The 15,509-nt window shown below is 42.6% G+C and overlaps 1 protein-coding gene across 9 annotated transcripts in view; it reads left to right on the top strand.

Annotated features, from left to right (window-relative positions):
- The window catches only part of LOC121293012 (thioredoxin reductase 1, cytoplasmic-like), a 46,432-nt gene extending 32,840 nt beyond the window's left edge, over positions 1-13,592 (top strand). For all 9 annotated transcript variants that reach the window (XM_041215574.1, XM_041215573.1, XM_041215566.1 and 6 more), the window contains 7 exons: positions 581-673; positions 1,165-1,241; positions 5,777-5,933; positions 7,727-7,834; positions 7,923-8,018; positions 8,469-8,603; positions 11,619-13,592. In XM_041215574.1, the coding sequence (XP_041071508.1) occupies positions 581-673; positions 1,165-1,241; positions 5,777-5,933; positions 7,727-7,834; positions 7,923-8,018; positions 8,469-8,603; positions 11,619-11,681 (729 nt within the window). In that variant the 3' untranslated portion in view covers positions 11,682-13,592. The remainder of the gene's footprint in view (positions 1-580; positions 674-1,164; positions 1,242-5,776; positions 5,934-7,726; positions 7,835-7,922; positions 8,019-8,468; positions 8,604-11,618) is intronic.
- The last annotated feature ends 1,917 nt before the right edge of the window (positions 13,593-15,509 follow it).

Below are 15,509 nucleotides of genomic sequence, written 5' to 3'. Positions count from 1 at the left end.
CGGGGCAGGGGAGTCCTCCCCGGAGTCCTGGCCAATATTTCATCCCTCATCTAACATCACTCAAACAACTGTCAGGTCAACATCACATTGCAGTTTGTAGGAGCTTGCTGTGGGCAAATTGGTTGCCATGTTTCCTAATTTCTAATGAATAATGACTGCTTCAAAAAGGTACACTCACAGTGCAGTTAGGGAGGGAGTTCCAGGATTTTGACCCAGTGACCGTGAAGGAACAGCGATAGTTCCAAGTCGGGATGGTGTGTGGCTTGAAGGGGAACTTCCAGGCAGTAGCATTCCTATATGTCTGCTGCCCTTGTCTTTGCAATGAATGATGACTGTGCTTCAAAAAGTACTTCGTTTGCACTTTGGAATGTCCTGAAAACATAAGTTTGTTTTTTTTCCCCTTTTTCAAGCTGAATTTTTAAAAAAAATAAGGATATCACAACTTAACACTTGCCATTAAGCAGTAAAAGTTAAGAATTTAACATTGAAATGATAATTGTGATTTATAAATGCAGTGAAACAGCTGCACAAAAATTCTACTTCAACACGTGTAACTTGTTCCCTCTCCTTTTTTTAATAGATCGAACAAATTGAACCAGGAACTCCAGGGAAGTTGAAAGTAACAGCTCAATCTACTGATGGATCTGGGAAAATGGAAGAGGAATATAACACAGTAAGTGAGGGCGAAACTGTGGACAGATCACTACTGGAGAGTATTTTATGCATTTGTGCTCTTGGCACTGAGCTTTGCCTGGAAGAGTTGATGGTGGAAGTACGACAAAGATGTAGCACAAAAAAAGGCCATTTGGCCCAACTAGTCTGTGCTAGCGTTTCTGCTCATGGTGAATCACCACCTAGCTTAATTCGTTCTTCCCCACTGGCTTAACCTAAAAGATCTGGGTGTGTGGGTCTGGAGGGTAGTTGGCCCCAAGGCTGTTCCTCCATTTTAATGATCAGAAAGTGGGTCCCACTCATGCCTGGATGCCCCAGGTTGTCCCTGTCAAGTGAAACTCCAGTGGAAAAATATGCCCTTGAGGTTCTAAAAAAAAGCTTTTAAAGTTAGTGGAAAACTTTCGCAACAGTGTTTGACTTTGTAAATGACAAGTCCCTGGAAATAGTTGCTTGCCTTGGAGTGTTCTCATGAAGCTGGTTTTGTTTTTGCAGGTGTTACTGGCAGTTGGGAGGGATGCCAACACCAAAAATATCGGTTTGGAGAAAGTGGGAGTAAATATCAATGAAAAGTGAGTGAGATGCTGTTTCTGGTAACCCTAGTAACAATCCAGTCCTCCTCTAGAAGATGCGCTCTTCCTGTGCATAACCTTTACTTGCTGTTGTTACAGAACTTTGTCTGTATCCTGTTCCATTTTACTAATCAGTGTATTTTCAGGCTCTGACTAGTGGGTGGCCTGAAGTCTCAACTCTCTGTAAATTGGAAGCCTAGGGAAGAATATAATAACAGAAGGCCATTCAGCTCCTCAAACCTGTTGTACCATTGTTAGATTGTGGCTGATCTGCACCTTAACTCGGCCTGCCTGAATTGGTTCAATAACCCATAATACTCTTGCCTAACAATCAACTGATCTCTGTTTTGAAGTTTTCAGTTGATCCCCAGAATCAAAAGCTTTTTACGTGAGAATTCTGGATCTCCTCCGCCCACACTGACTTTTTTTGATGACTCTCGCAAAGTGTGCAGTCTGAGTGATTTGCATCAGACTCCGTCTGTACAAGCTAGGTTACAATGACCTCCACGGTTTGTTTGCTAAAGATTTCAAAAGCTCAGACTAATTCATTTAATCAAGAGTATGCAATGTTTAAACCATTAAAACACAGCAATGCCTGAAAGACAATGGGATAAACTTCTAAATTTGAAGAGCTGCTGTTGCCTGAAGTCTCTATCTTTCCCCAATTTGATGCTTCAATGAAGAAAATCTACCCCTACATGTTTTTCCTCTGACAAAGTAAGCAAGATTAGAAATGTATTTTCACTATACCACCTGTGGTTATCATTGGGAGCACTCAGTTCTGAGTCAGAAGGTTGAGTTCAAGTCCCATAAGCCATAGGTGCAGAAATTAGGCCATTCGGCCCATCGAGTCTGCTCTGCCATTCAATCATGGCTGATAAGTTTCTCAACCCCATTCTCCCACCTTTGATCCCCTCACCAATCAAAAACCTATCTATCTCGGTCTTAAATACACTCAATGACCTGGCCTCCACATCCTTCCATAGATTCACCACTCTCTGGCTAAAGAAGTTTCTCCTCATCTCTGTTCCAAAAGGTCTTCCCTTTACTCTGAGGCTATGCCCTCAGGTCCTAGTCTCTCCTACTAATGGAAACATCTTCCCCATGTCCACTCTATCCAGGCCTTTCAGTATTCTGTAAGTTTCAATCAGATCCCCCCTCATCCTTCTAAACTCCATTGAGTATAAACCCAGAGTCCTCAAACGTTCCTCATATGTTAAGCCTTTCATTCCTGGGATCGTTCTCATGAACCTCCTCTGGACCCTCTCCAGGGCCAGCACATCCTTCCTGAGATACGGGACCCAAAATTGCTCACAATATTCTAAATGTGGTCTGACCAGAGCCTTATAAAGCATCAGCAGCACACCCCTGCTTTTATATTCTAGTCCTCTCGAAATAAATGCCAACATTGCATTTGCCTTCCTAACTACCAACTCAACCTGCAAGTTAATCTTAAGAGAATCCTGGACTAGGACTCCCTAGTGCACCAACTTCTGAATTCTCTCCCCATTTAGAAAATAGTCTATGCCTCTATTCTTCCTACCAAAGTGCATGACCTCACACTTCCCCACGTTGTATTCCATCTGCCACTTCTTTGCCCATTCTCCTAACCTGTCCAAATCCTTTTGCAGCCTCCTCAATACTACCTGTCCCTCCACCTATCTTTGTATCATCTGCAAACTTAGCCAGGATGCCCTCAGTTCCTTCATCTAGATCATTAATGTATAAAGTGAAAAGTTGTGGTCCCAACACTGACCCCTGCGGAACTCTACTAGTCAGCGGCCGCCACCCTGAGAAGGACCCCCTTATCCCCACTCTCTGCCTCCTGCCAGACAGCCAATCTTCTATCCATGCTAGTACCTTGCCTCTAACACCATGGGCTCTTATCTTACTGAGCAGCCTCCTGTGCGGCACCTTGTCAGAGGCCTTCTGGAAGTCCAAGTAGATAACATCCATTGGCTCTCCTTTGTCTAACCTACTCGTTACCTCCTCAAAGAATTCTAACAGATTTGTCAGGCATGACCTCCCCTTGATGAATCCATGCTGACTTTGTCCGATTTTACCATGCACTTCCAAGTATTCTGAAATCTCATCCTTAATAATGGACTCTAAAATCTTACCAACTGCAGAACCTGAGCACAAAGAAATAAAGCTGATCATCTAGTGCATGTACTGAGGCAGTGCTGCACTCCAAGAGCTGCCATTTTTCACATGAGATGGAAAACCAAGATACCCTTGGATGGACATGAAAGATCTGGCACTATTACAAGTTTGTGGGGGGGTGGGGGGGGGGGGGGGGGGGGGGGGGGGGGGGGGGGGGGGGGGGGGAGGGGAGGGATGAGGAGGAGGAGAGGGGGATGGGGAGGAGAGGGGGATGGGGTGGAATGGTGGTTTATTCCTGGTGTCCCGACCAATATTTATCCCTCAATCAAGATGATAACCAGATCAACTCAAGTTCTGTTGAAGGGTCATGAGGACTCGAAACGTCAACTCTTTTCTTCTCCGCTGATGCTGCCAGACCTGCTGAGTTTTTCCAGGTAATTCTGTTTTTGTTATGATAACCAGATCGTCTGCTGTAGTTATCACCATTGCTGCCTGGGAGCTTGCTGTGTGCAAATTAGCTGTTGCATTTCATACATTACAACGGTGTTTACACTTCAAGAAGTGCTTTTGCTTGTGACCACAGGACAAAAGGTGCTATATAAATGCAATTGGGGAAACTGAGGCAAGTTCAAATCCTATAAAAGCTCAATGGAGCTGTTCTGTCAACGAAACCAAAAAGTAAAGTTGGCAGAATTTGATCTGCCTCAGGGTGGAACTGTGAATGTTTCTACAGCTGTTCAAATACTAAATATTCTGACAGGTGAATTTGACTTGGAGTGCATTGCTAAAAAGGATGGATCTCGTCCTCGCTCTGTCTAGCTTGTGGATCATTTACATTTTGCAGCAATGCACTTCAGTTCCAACTTGAGCAGGCATCTGTTTCAAATCCTGGCCTTAATTTCTGTTCCAAATTCGCTCTGCTTTCAGTGGGTGAGTTTTTAAATCTCTGGCTTGCCTGCCGGGTTGCTGCAGAGCTAAGCTCTCCATGGCAGTGCCTGTCAGCAGTTGCCGATACAGTGACCATGGCATTTAGACACCCATGACCATCCCTTCAGGAGGCCAAGGTTTATTGCAATAAGATAAAAGCAAAATACTGCGGATGCTGGAAATCTGAAACCAAAACAAAAATGGCTGGAAAATCTCAGCAGGTCTGACATCTGCGGAGAGGAATACAGTTAACGTTTCGAGTCTGTATGACTCTTCATCAGAAGGTTCATTGCAACATTGCTTGCGTTTTACCAATATTGGGTTAGCCAAAGATACTGAAGAATTTAAATCTAAATTTAAAGTGGTGAAACTTGCCCATCATCCTTAGATGCAGGATTAAGAATTGGTTCACAGGCAGAATAGTAGGAATAAGCAGGTCATTTTCATGTTGGTAAGCTGTGACTAGTGGGGCACCGCAAGGATCATTACCTGGACCACCGCTGTTCACGATATAGATCAATGATTTGGATGTGGGGACCAAGATGTAATATTTCCAAGTTCACGGATGACACACAACTTGGTGGGAATGTGTGTCGTGAGGAAGATGCAAAGAGGCTTCAAAGGGATTTGGACAGACTTAGTGAGTGGACAAGAACATGGCAGATGGAATATAACATGGAAAAATGAGGTTTCCTACTTTGGTAGGAGGAACAGATGTGTAGAGTATTTCCTGAGTGGTAAAACTTTAGGAAGCGTAGATGTACGAAGGGACCTGGGTGTCCTTGTCTGAGTCACTGAAGGGTAGCAAGCAGGTGCAGCAGGCAATTAGGAAGGCTAATGGCACGTTAGTCTTTATTGTAAGAGGATTTGAGCGTGGGAGTAGCGAAGCCTTATTTCAATTGTATAGAACCTTGGTTAGATTGCACCTGGAGTACTGTGTGCAGTTTGGGTCCCCTTACCTTAGGAAGGATATTATTGCCATAGAGGGAGTGCAATGAAGGCTCACCAGACTTGTTCCCGGGATGGCAGGACTGTCTTATAAAGAGAGATTGGGGAAACTGGGCCTGTATTCTGTAGAATTTGGAAGAATGAGAAGTAATCTCATTGAAACCTACAAAATATTTAAAGGAATAGACAGGGTAGATGCAGGTAAGATGTTTCCCCTGGTTGGGGAGTCTAGAACCAGGGGACACAATTTCAAAATAAGGGGGAAGCCACTTAGGACTGGGATGAGGGGAGTTTTATTTTAACGAAGGGTTGTAGAAGCTCTGTCATTTGGGTGTGTTTAAAGCAGAGATTGTCGTTGACAGAGTTTGAAAGAACCATAAAAGGATATGGAGAGGAGGGGGAAGGGAATGAAATGGATGCTCAGCCATGATCGTATTGAATGGCCTAATCCTGGTCCTTGGTTTGCGGTTTGACCTGAGTGCAGAACTGAACTTTTATCTATCCACAGATACTGTGGAGCCTGATGAATGTTTTCCGGCATTTCTTTTGTGTTTTAGGTCTGGTAAGATTCCCGTCAATGACTTGGAACAAACAAATGTACCCAACATTTATGCCATTGGAGACATTCTAGATGGCAAATTGGAACTCACACCTGTGGCGATCCAGGCTGGTCGCTTACTTGCCGGAAGGCTCTATGGAGGGTCTTCAATCAAGGTATAAACTTGAATTTTAATTGCTATCTTCCTTAGCACCCAAAGCTGCTTAAAAGCCCATTATGGGCAAAAAATTGTTGATGTTTTTTTCGATGAGTGTCCTTGGGGTAGAAGTTTCAGCCTGTATGTCACAGAATTGCAGACTCCCACTCAATGATTTGCCATCTATTTGATGAAAAGTGAGGAATATGAATGCACAGGTTTAATTGCTCCCTGCCTGGTGAGTTCCACATAGTTTTCTAGAATTAAGGCTAAATTAAAGTGCAGTTTAAAAGAACCTTAGTGGCATAGTGATTGTATTACTGCACTAGTAATCCAGAGTGTTCAAATCCCACCTTGGCAGCAGGGAAAAATTAAATTCCATTAATTAATGAATCTGGAATAAAATTCTTGTCCCAATAATAATCACTAAACTACCAGATTATTTAAAAAAAAAAATCTAGTTCACTAATGTCCTTCAGGGTAAGAAACCTGCCATCCTTGTCCTGGCTGGCTGATGCATGACTTGAGACCCACAGCCCTTTGAAACTGACCAGAAACCACCCTGAACCCATTACAGAAACTGTACCGTGGGTGTACCTACACCTTATGGACTGCATTTCAAGAATGTGGCTCACCACCTTTTGGGAGCAATGGGGGGTGGACAATTAATGCTTGTCTTACCAGCAATGCTGACATCCAAGAACAAATAATTTAATAAATCACTAAGAACTCCTGCTTTAAAAACATTTAGATTCCAGTCAATGACAATTTATATAAGTAGCTAGCTAGGCTTTACAAATTAATGTGATGGTGTTTCAGTGAAGATTTCTTTTCGATAAATATATTTTTCATATTGTCCTTGGCTATTGGTGGCCAAAGGCTTAATTCACTCCACAATATCTATAAAGTTCACTTTCTTGTATACTTCACTGGTTGGAGTCATACCTAGCACAAAGGAAAATGTTGTGGTTGTTGGAGGTCAACTGCCACAGTTCCAGGACGTCACTGCAGGAGCTCCTCAGGGTAATGTCCTAGGCTCAACCATCTTCAGCTGCTTCATCAAGACCTTCCCTCTATAAGGTCTGAAGTGGGGATGTTTGCTGATGATTGGCAATGTTCAGTACCATTCACAGTTCCTCAGACTGAAGCAGCCAGTATCCAGATACAGCAAGACCTGGACAGGCAAGTAACATTTGTGCTGTACAATGGCCATCTTCAGTGAGAGAATCTAACCATCTCCCCATGACATTCAATGGCATTACTATTGTTGAATCCCCCACTATCCTGGGGGGGGGTTACCGTTGACCAAAAACTGAACTGGACTAGCCACCAAGTTCTAGTTTTTGTAGAAAACTGCATGGAATTGTAGAATGTGATCTCCAAAATACCAGTAAAAATGAGAGTTCCACTTAAATTTTGATTTGCTCAGTCAACAGATTAGTGACCCCAAGAATAATTAGGACCTTGAACCATGAAGTGACCTATAAGTCATCTATATGTCATCCATAAATGGACAATATTGGCTGTGTCAGTTGTCTAGGCTTTAAGTTCTGAAATTCTCTCCTAAACTTCTCTCCACCTTTTTAAGGTGTTCCTTAAAATCTGCCTCTTTGACCAAGCTTTTGGTTACTTAGTTCAGAGTTAGCATCAATTTTTGCCTGGGATGTTAAAGGCGCCATATAAATGCAAGTTATCTCTTTTTAAAAAAAAAAATGTAGACTTCTAAAAGAAATGCCCATAAGAATATATCTGTAAGTTTTTGGAGTCTATGTTGCACTGGGATTAACTCTCTTTCTGATTATAATTGGACAGTGTGACTACGTAAATGTGCCCACCACTGTCTTCACTCCCTTGGAATATGGAGCCTGTGGTTACTCGGAAGAAAAAGCTATAGAAAAACATGGCATGGAGAACGTGGAGGTAAGTCACCGGATTGTCAAGTGGAGAATGTTGCTACTTTTTTTTTTCCCTCAGTAACCCTAATCATTCCAGCCTTTCATATTTTCAGGTCTATCACAGTTACTTCTGGCCTCTGGAGTGGACTGTTCCATCAAGGGATAACAATAAATGTTATGCCAAGATTATCTGCAACAAGCAAGATCATGTATGTATTCCAAACTGTTAATTTATGGGTCTTTTTCCAGTGCTGGTTGGAAGTTATTGATTAGAAAGGAGTTATGATTAAATTTAATGGCTGTAATATTGCATACAAAGCACTGCACTAGAGTGTCAGTCTGGATCTTTGGACTCTCGTTTCTACAGTGGGATTTGAACCCACAACCTATTGCCATGGAGGTGAGTGCTTCCCACCGAGCCACAGCTAACATCAGTAAGGGAAGGGTGGAGTGAGAGTGGTGGAGTGAGTGTCAAACGTGGCTCACAGACAGGAGAGGTTGGTCTAGTGCCTGCTGCCTTGCCTTCTATGTGGGGGAGGGGGTGATGGGAGGAAGAACAGCAGGGGGAGGAAAAAGGTACCTTGGAGTTGATTTTTCTTTTCAAAGTCATTTTACAGCTGTATGCGTGAGATTAAATCAGAGTGCACTTTCCTTTTCAGAATCGGGTAATAGGCTTCCACGTGTTAGGTCCGAATGCAGGAGAAATTACGCAGGGGTTTGGAGCTGCAATGAAATGTGGAATGACCAAGGAGCAGTTGGATAGTACAATAGGAATTCACCCAGTCTGTGCGGAGGTATTAACACAACACTTAACATTTTACCAAGTTTGTTTTTTTTTTAATTGATTTTGAGATACTTGAGCGTATTGATGTTAATCCCGTAGTTCTTGTGGCACAGTGGGTAGTGCCCCTATCTCTGGGCTTGAAGTTCCCACTTCAGGACTCGGTGGCCATGGAAGGTGCATTCATAACGTGGCCAAACAGGTTGATTATCAGCCTCTAAATCCTTCCAATATGCCTGATGGCAGGTGGTAAAGTGTGGGAGAGATTCCTGGTCAGCCATACTACAGAAGGCAAAGGCAAGCCACTGTAATACTTTGCCAGCATAATCATGGACCAATCCAATGGAAGTCCATGGTTGCCAATGCTCTCTTAGGACATGTTACCTTGAAGGAGGAGGATTTTGCTATGCAGCCCATTAGCAGGTACAACAGAAACCACTTGCCTCTATGTGGCATCTTATAACATAGCAAAACGTCCCTGCTCCACAGGAGCAACTTAACGTTCCATGCCAGGAGATAGTAGGACACAGGTGGTCAGAGGTTTTAAGCCTATTGGGAGGATTGTGATGTTTTTTAAGGGGAGAATTCCATAACAAGGGTCTCAGCAGCTGGTGTATTATCATGGGTTATGGTTGAGGGGTGATCTGGTATAGGTGCTTAAAATAATCGGGATTCAATAGGGTAGATATGGGGAAATATTCAACCCTGGTGAGGGATTCGAGAACAAAGGGATAAAATCTTAATTTTAGCTGGGCTGTTTGAGAGTGAACTCGGTAGTGGAAATCTAGAACACTCTCCGAAAAGGCTTTCGATGCTGGGAGCACCTGGAACCTTCAGGACTGAGACTGATAATAAGGGTATCAAGGATTTTGGAATTCGGGTGGCAAAGTGGGTGAGTTACAGACCAGTTGTGATCTAAGTGAATGACCTGAATAGGCTTGGGGCTGAATAGCCTACTCTTGTTCTGGTAACTAATTATAAATTCTTTAATCTGAATGTAGATCTGAAGGCAGTTTATAAAACTGAATTCACAAATGCAATGTTACTGATTAGTACAGGATTACTTATTGTGATTAACAATAGACATCTATATATCAGCATCAATCTAGCTTTAATTTGAAACTTTCATCTTGCCCCACCATGCTATTTTATAGCACAATTGTACTATTGTGACTGTCAGGCAACAAGTATAAGGTTTTAATGAGTAGGTAAAAATTACAGACACATTAGGCAATGTTTAATGTACTTGGTATTATAATTCAAAACACCTTTGTTTTTAAAAGTTACTGTAAACACAAATCTTGCATCTCATTACCCTTTGCCACGACATGATAACTAACTGACTTAGATGAGATATTTTGTACGTGAATGATTTTAAAGCATTTGCAAATCTTTTTGAGGGGAAAATTGTCATGATTCAATTAACAGCATTTGCCTCATCCACTCAATTAGATTCATGCTGAGGTAGTTGAACCTTTTTCTTGTGTTCCATATTTAAAATGAACAGTTTCAGCTAATTATCCATATTGATGTTAAATCCTTTCCCTGCGGATGAAAATTTAATTCTTGGATTCTTTTGTGGAGGAGTCTTACTTTGAAGATTCCTTTTGAGCATTTTTCTTTCAGGCTGTACCTTCAAAAGGCCCACACTTATTTCAAAACTATGATTCCTCCTTTCACAATAGCACAGCTCAATTTCATTTTGATTGGTTTGGAAATCAAGACCAGGATTTTTTTATTCATGGGATGTCACTAGATGAGCCACTAGGCCAGCATTTATTGCCCTTGTTTAGGGGGCAGTTAAGAGTCAACCACATTGCTGTGGGGTCTGGAGTCACATGTAGGCTAGGCCAGACCAGGTAAGAATGGGTAGGTTGCCTTCCCTAAAGGACATTAGTGAACCAGATAGGTTAATACAACAATTGACAATAGTTTGATGGTCACCATTACTGAGACTAGCTTTCAACCCACCAGCTGTCATGGTGGGATTTGAACCCAGGGCCCCAGAGCGTTCACCTGGACTTCCTGGATTGCTCATCTAGTGACATTACCACTACACCACCATCTCTCCCCTTATCACTGTTAGTTCCTATGTTTGTTCTTAACACCCCTTTATGCAGTGTCTCTATTATAGGAAAAGACTTCACAGTTAAAGGAGTCATACATAGATAAAAGCAAAATACTACATATGCTGGAAATCTGAAACTAAAATGGAAAATGCTGGAAAAACTCAGGTCTAACAACATCTGTGGAGGGAAGAAAACAGTTAACGTTTCAAGTCTTCAGAAGAGTCGTACGGATTTGCAATGTTAACTTTTTTTTTCCACAGATGATGTTAGACCTGAGTTTTTCCAGTATTTTCTATTTTAGCTGGAGTCATACATTGACAGTAGGGTGAGTACTGAAGTGGGTTTGAAGGGCTGTCAAAGCACAGGCTTTAAGGATGAATTTGAAGATGTCGAGAGAGATGGCACAATAAACGTTTTGGAAATGCCTGAAGGTGCACACAAACCAGGATGGACAGATGAAGACCCTCGTCTGTCTGTCTGTCCATCCATCCAGGCTATCTCACCTACAATATTGATTATTTTATATATCTCCCTGCCCCACCCAAGCCAAGTGATCTGGGAGATTGATTTAAAGGAAAAACAACTTTAAAACTCAGGAGAATCTAGGAAATTCCCCTTACTGAGCAGTCTACCTGAATGTAGGTCCGATCAACAACATGACAACCTCCCATGTAGAGGACAAGGAGATAGGTCATTAATCCATCCCAGGCCAGACTGTGGATTGAACACTGTTATCAGCACCAAATCTGGTCCACACTGCCCACCCAGCCAACTGCCACTGTTTCTCTTTACCCCCCACCGCCCTCCCCTCCCTCAAACACCTGTAAAGACAGTCACAATTGAGGTAAGCTCTGATAGGGTGTAAATCATTTAAAAACTAGACCATATTTGTTTTCCATAATGCTGTAGATAACTGCTCATTTGTAGTTAATTAAAGATGGAATTTCTCTTTTTTTTAGATATTCACCACACTATCGGTCACTAAGCAGTCTGGTGAAAATGTCCAACAGTCTGGTTGCTGAGGTTAAATCCCTGCCGTTGTCACTGTTGCCGTAATGGATCACTTTGTCTCCTCGAATAACACCAGTCAGATCTGGAAACCCCTCCCATCAATCCTGCTAAGACCCTACCCTTCCTCCCTGTTCCACTCCATTATTGAGGGATCTTCTGCAGAGGTGATGTGAACTTCCATTTGGCAACTAGTACAATGGTGGGGTTATTACTCGTCCACTGAAGCAAGCTGCTGCTCTGTAGGGGCATCAACCTGGTGCTTTCATGAAGTCCCAGCCTGGAACCAGTTTCGAATGGAAGGCTGTGATGGAAAAACTGCAAGCGCAGTCTAGCAAGTTCCAGCAAATACAGACATCAAGGGCTTCCACTATCACTGGAGAACTCATTAATAGCAGACCAAAATTAGAAACCAGAAGAGAAAAAAACCAATTTATATTCTTGAATTTTGGGTACTTTCCACTGAAGTTTCCTTTTACGTAATTTTTCAATTTCACTCTGTTCACGTCCTTTGGTTTGAGTGAACTTTTTAGATATCATGTTTACTATTGAAGCTGAATATATTTATTCTAGTTCTCTTTAACATTGCATTCAGTGTAAAAAGGCTGAAATTTTGTCTTGGGCAATTCGTTGATAGCCAACCTATTTCATGCTGCCTTTCAGGCAACTTGTTTTGCACTCTCAGCCCAGTTATCAGTTCACTGTCGCCCACGGCACTAATTTCAACCCCGACATTCATAGATGTTGGGCATTAGTGGTTCACAGCGAGTCAGTTTATCCCTAAAAACATCTCTTCACTCAGATTCCAAGGTGAAGACTCCAAGATGCTGTGCTTGCTTGTAGATCTCTTAATATGCCAGGTTCGTGGTCCCTTTTTCTCCACCTCCCTAGAATAAAAATTGTATGGATCCATATTTAGCACAACACAAAGCCCTGCCTTCTAGAATAAAATGATGGGCTCTTTTGGGGGTGAAATTAAAGGTCATTAAAGTGTCATTGAATGAGATTGGGCTTGGCATTGCACTTGAGTGTTTGTGCAAGTAGTAGTTTTGGTTCATGCTTGTGCTAAGGTTTTGGTGTAAATCTGGAGCAAAGCAAGACTTTTGAGGTGGTGAATCTAGCATCACTGTGCTTTGACCCAAGATTCAGTCAGGCTCTGACTTTAAACAGCAACTTTTATTGTGCGTGTGTGTAAACTACTTGCTGCACTGCTGCTGTTGGCGTAGCCTCTGACTTGAGGCTGCAGTCTTGAATTCCTCAGTCTCTGGGCTCAAGAGCCAAGGAGCAAAGAGAATGAAATGCCCTGCGGCCAAAATACTTGCTGAAGCATCAGGCTGAGTACAGTTGCAGCCTAGATTTAGACCTGTCACAGCTTATTGGAGAAACTTTTGAGAAAAGCTATTTCTTGAACCCCAAGTTGGAATAATTAATGCCCCTAACTCCTGCATTGGACAAACCTTAGTCTTTAGATTATTGTAGCCATTATAGTTCCAAGCACTGACTAGCCTTAATACTTGGTGTTTGACTGTTCTGGAAGCACATAAATCTGTAAACCAGTGTTGGCTGCCCAATGGGAGTACTGGTTACACCTTGAACAAGGAATGTTGACCTTATTAGAGTAACTTGTGCCTGCTTGCAGCACTCAAGTTTACACGAATTTTACATACTAATGGTGACAGATTAATACTGTATATTTGCATCAAAAGTCACTGCTTAGACAATGCAGAAGAATTGAATTATTTCTGTTACAGATTTGAATTGAGTGATTTTGACTTTTTAAAAAGGTTATACCCAATTCTTTTGCTTTAATTGTATCTCTTTTCTACGTCTGCCTCTGTTCCATATTCATGCATATAATTTAAATGTTCCTGATGTGCTGTTTTACAAAACAAATTGACTTGCATATTAAAGAAGAATCAAATGTTGGAAGCATGTGCTATGTTTTCTTACAAATGAGACAGTGGAGGTCAGTAGTTCATGGTTGGGCTACAAAATGGTGGTGGCAGATCAGTCATTGCCTTCATAGCGATGGGCAAACCAGGCAGGAAGGGGTGTAACAGGGCGGAGGGTACAAATGGACAGCTGACATTGAATGTTTAGCCTCTGTTTCTCTTTTGGCTGCCAGATCACAGGCCACTGCTCCCTCTGGACACACTGCCTTTTTTTTTGGCAGTTTCTGCTGTAAGCGAGCCCCCATATCCGAACAGAACAAAGTATTTCTGAGTGAATGACGGAACAACTTGCTCCCCACTCAGGTCAAGTAGCCTTCAGAAGTACAAGCGGTGCACTTTCATTGCAGTAGCGAGGGAGTGCTTCATTGTCAGACACACTGCCTTTCAGATGAGCCGTTAATTCGAGGTCCTGTCTTGGACAGATGTAGAAAGTCACATTTGGTGCTATTTTGAAGAGGAGGGAATTTATTTTTGGTGTCCTGGCCAATGTTTGTTTATCCCTCAACTCACCTCTCTCAAAACTCAATCTCATTGCTGTTTGGAGGAACTTTACTATGCGTGGATTGGCTGCTGCATTTCCTGTTTCGGAATAACCAAAAGCTTGGTCAAAGGTGTAAATTTTAAGGAGCCTCTTGGGAAAAGTGGAGTGAATGCCAGAGCTTGGGGCCTAGGCAACTGAAGGCACAGCCACTAATAGAGGGGCAATTAAAATCAGATATCGAAGACGCTGGAATTGGAGCCTCTCATTGTGAGCCTGGTGCAGATTAGGGGTGGGGAGGGATTTGAATCGATTCCACAATCATTATGGGGCTTTGTAATTTAGTTGATGGATGAGGGATGGAAATGCAGTAAAATAGGTGTTTCCCTTGGCGTGTCTGGCTTCTGGCTTTGTATCAAATCCCAGGGATGGAACATTTAAATATCTGGGGTTAGGGTTGGGGGGGGCGGAGAGTTAGGTATCTGCATTTTATAATGGCACAAGAGGGGTATTCAACCTCTTGAGAATGGAGCTGGAGAGTAGAGGCTGAGGCCTGCAAAATAAAATGAGATCTTCCATCACACCAGGAGGCCGCTAGGCCCACCATTCCTGTGCTAGCATTTGAAAGAGCTGTGCAATTAATCTCACCCGGGGCACAATTTGGTTAAGGCAATTCACCCTAGTGATCAACATCATAACAGGGTCGGGCATATGATACACCAATGCCCACTGGAGCACAGTTATTGTTCCCCCTCCTGTCTGCAATGGGCTAGAATTCCAATAGCTCAAGATTCCACCCCAAGGTCTGGTTGTTTCCATATGAATTGCATCCTGGTTCTGCACCCCCCTCACCGCCCCCCTCCTCTTCCCCCGCCCCTCACAACATTTTCAGAGCCTTTTTCAATGCAGTGAAAAATGCTGTTGCAAAAATCAATACTCATCTTTCCCTGAGTGCATTCTGTTTGAACAAATGGAAATATCTTGTTAGATAAGCAATAATCTTGAGGGCAGGATACGGTGGAGCCCAAAGTTCTTGTTCATTATCTACAATTTGCGATGCTTGCTTTGGCAGAGTGTTGAATCATCAGGTTTTTCAGTGCCGAGGTACAGGAAGGGTGTAGAAGAGTCCAAAAATTCCTGGATTAGCTAGTGGGACTCCAGGAGATTGCATGTACTGAGAGCATGCAATCTGATAATACTTAGTGGCTGAAAAATGGAATAAATAATGGAATTAAAGGCAAATGAAGTTCTGAAAAATTAGATTTTCTTCCCCCTTCCATCCCACCCCTGAGTTAGTGAGGCTCTAGAAAGAGTACCGGAATTTGTTATTGAGGGTTAATATTGGGATCAGTCCATAGTGATCTGTATTGGGAATATAGAATGAGGGTCCAAAGTCAGGGTCTGTACTGGGA

This window comes from Carcharodon carcharias, chromosome 21 (assembly GCF_017639515.1).
Source record: "Carcharodon carcharias isolate sCarCar2 chromosome 21, sCarCar2.pri, whole genome shotgun sequence".
Taxonomy (NCBI): domain Eukaryota; kingdom Metazoa; phylum Chordata; class Chondrichthyes; order Lamniformes; family Lamnidae; genus Carcharodon; species Carcharodon carcharias.
Note: the sequence above shows the minus strand (reverse complement) of the source record. Positions and strands in the feature narration are given on the sequence as shown.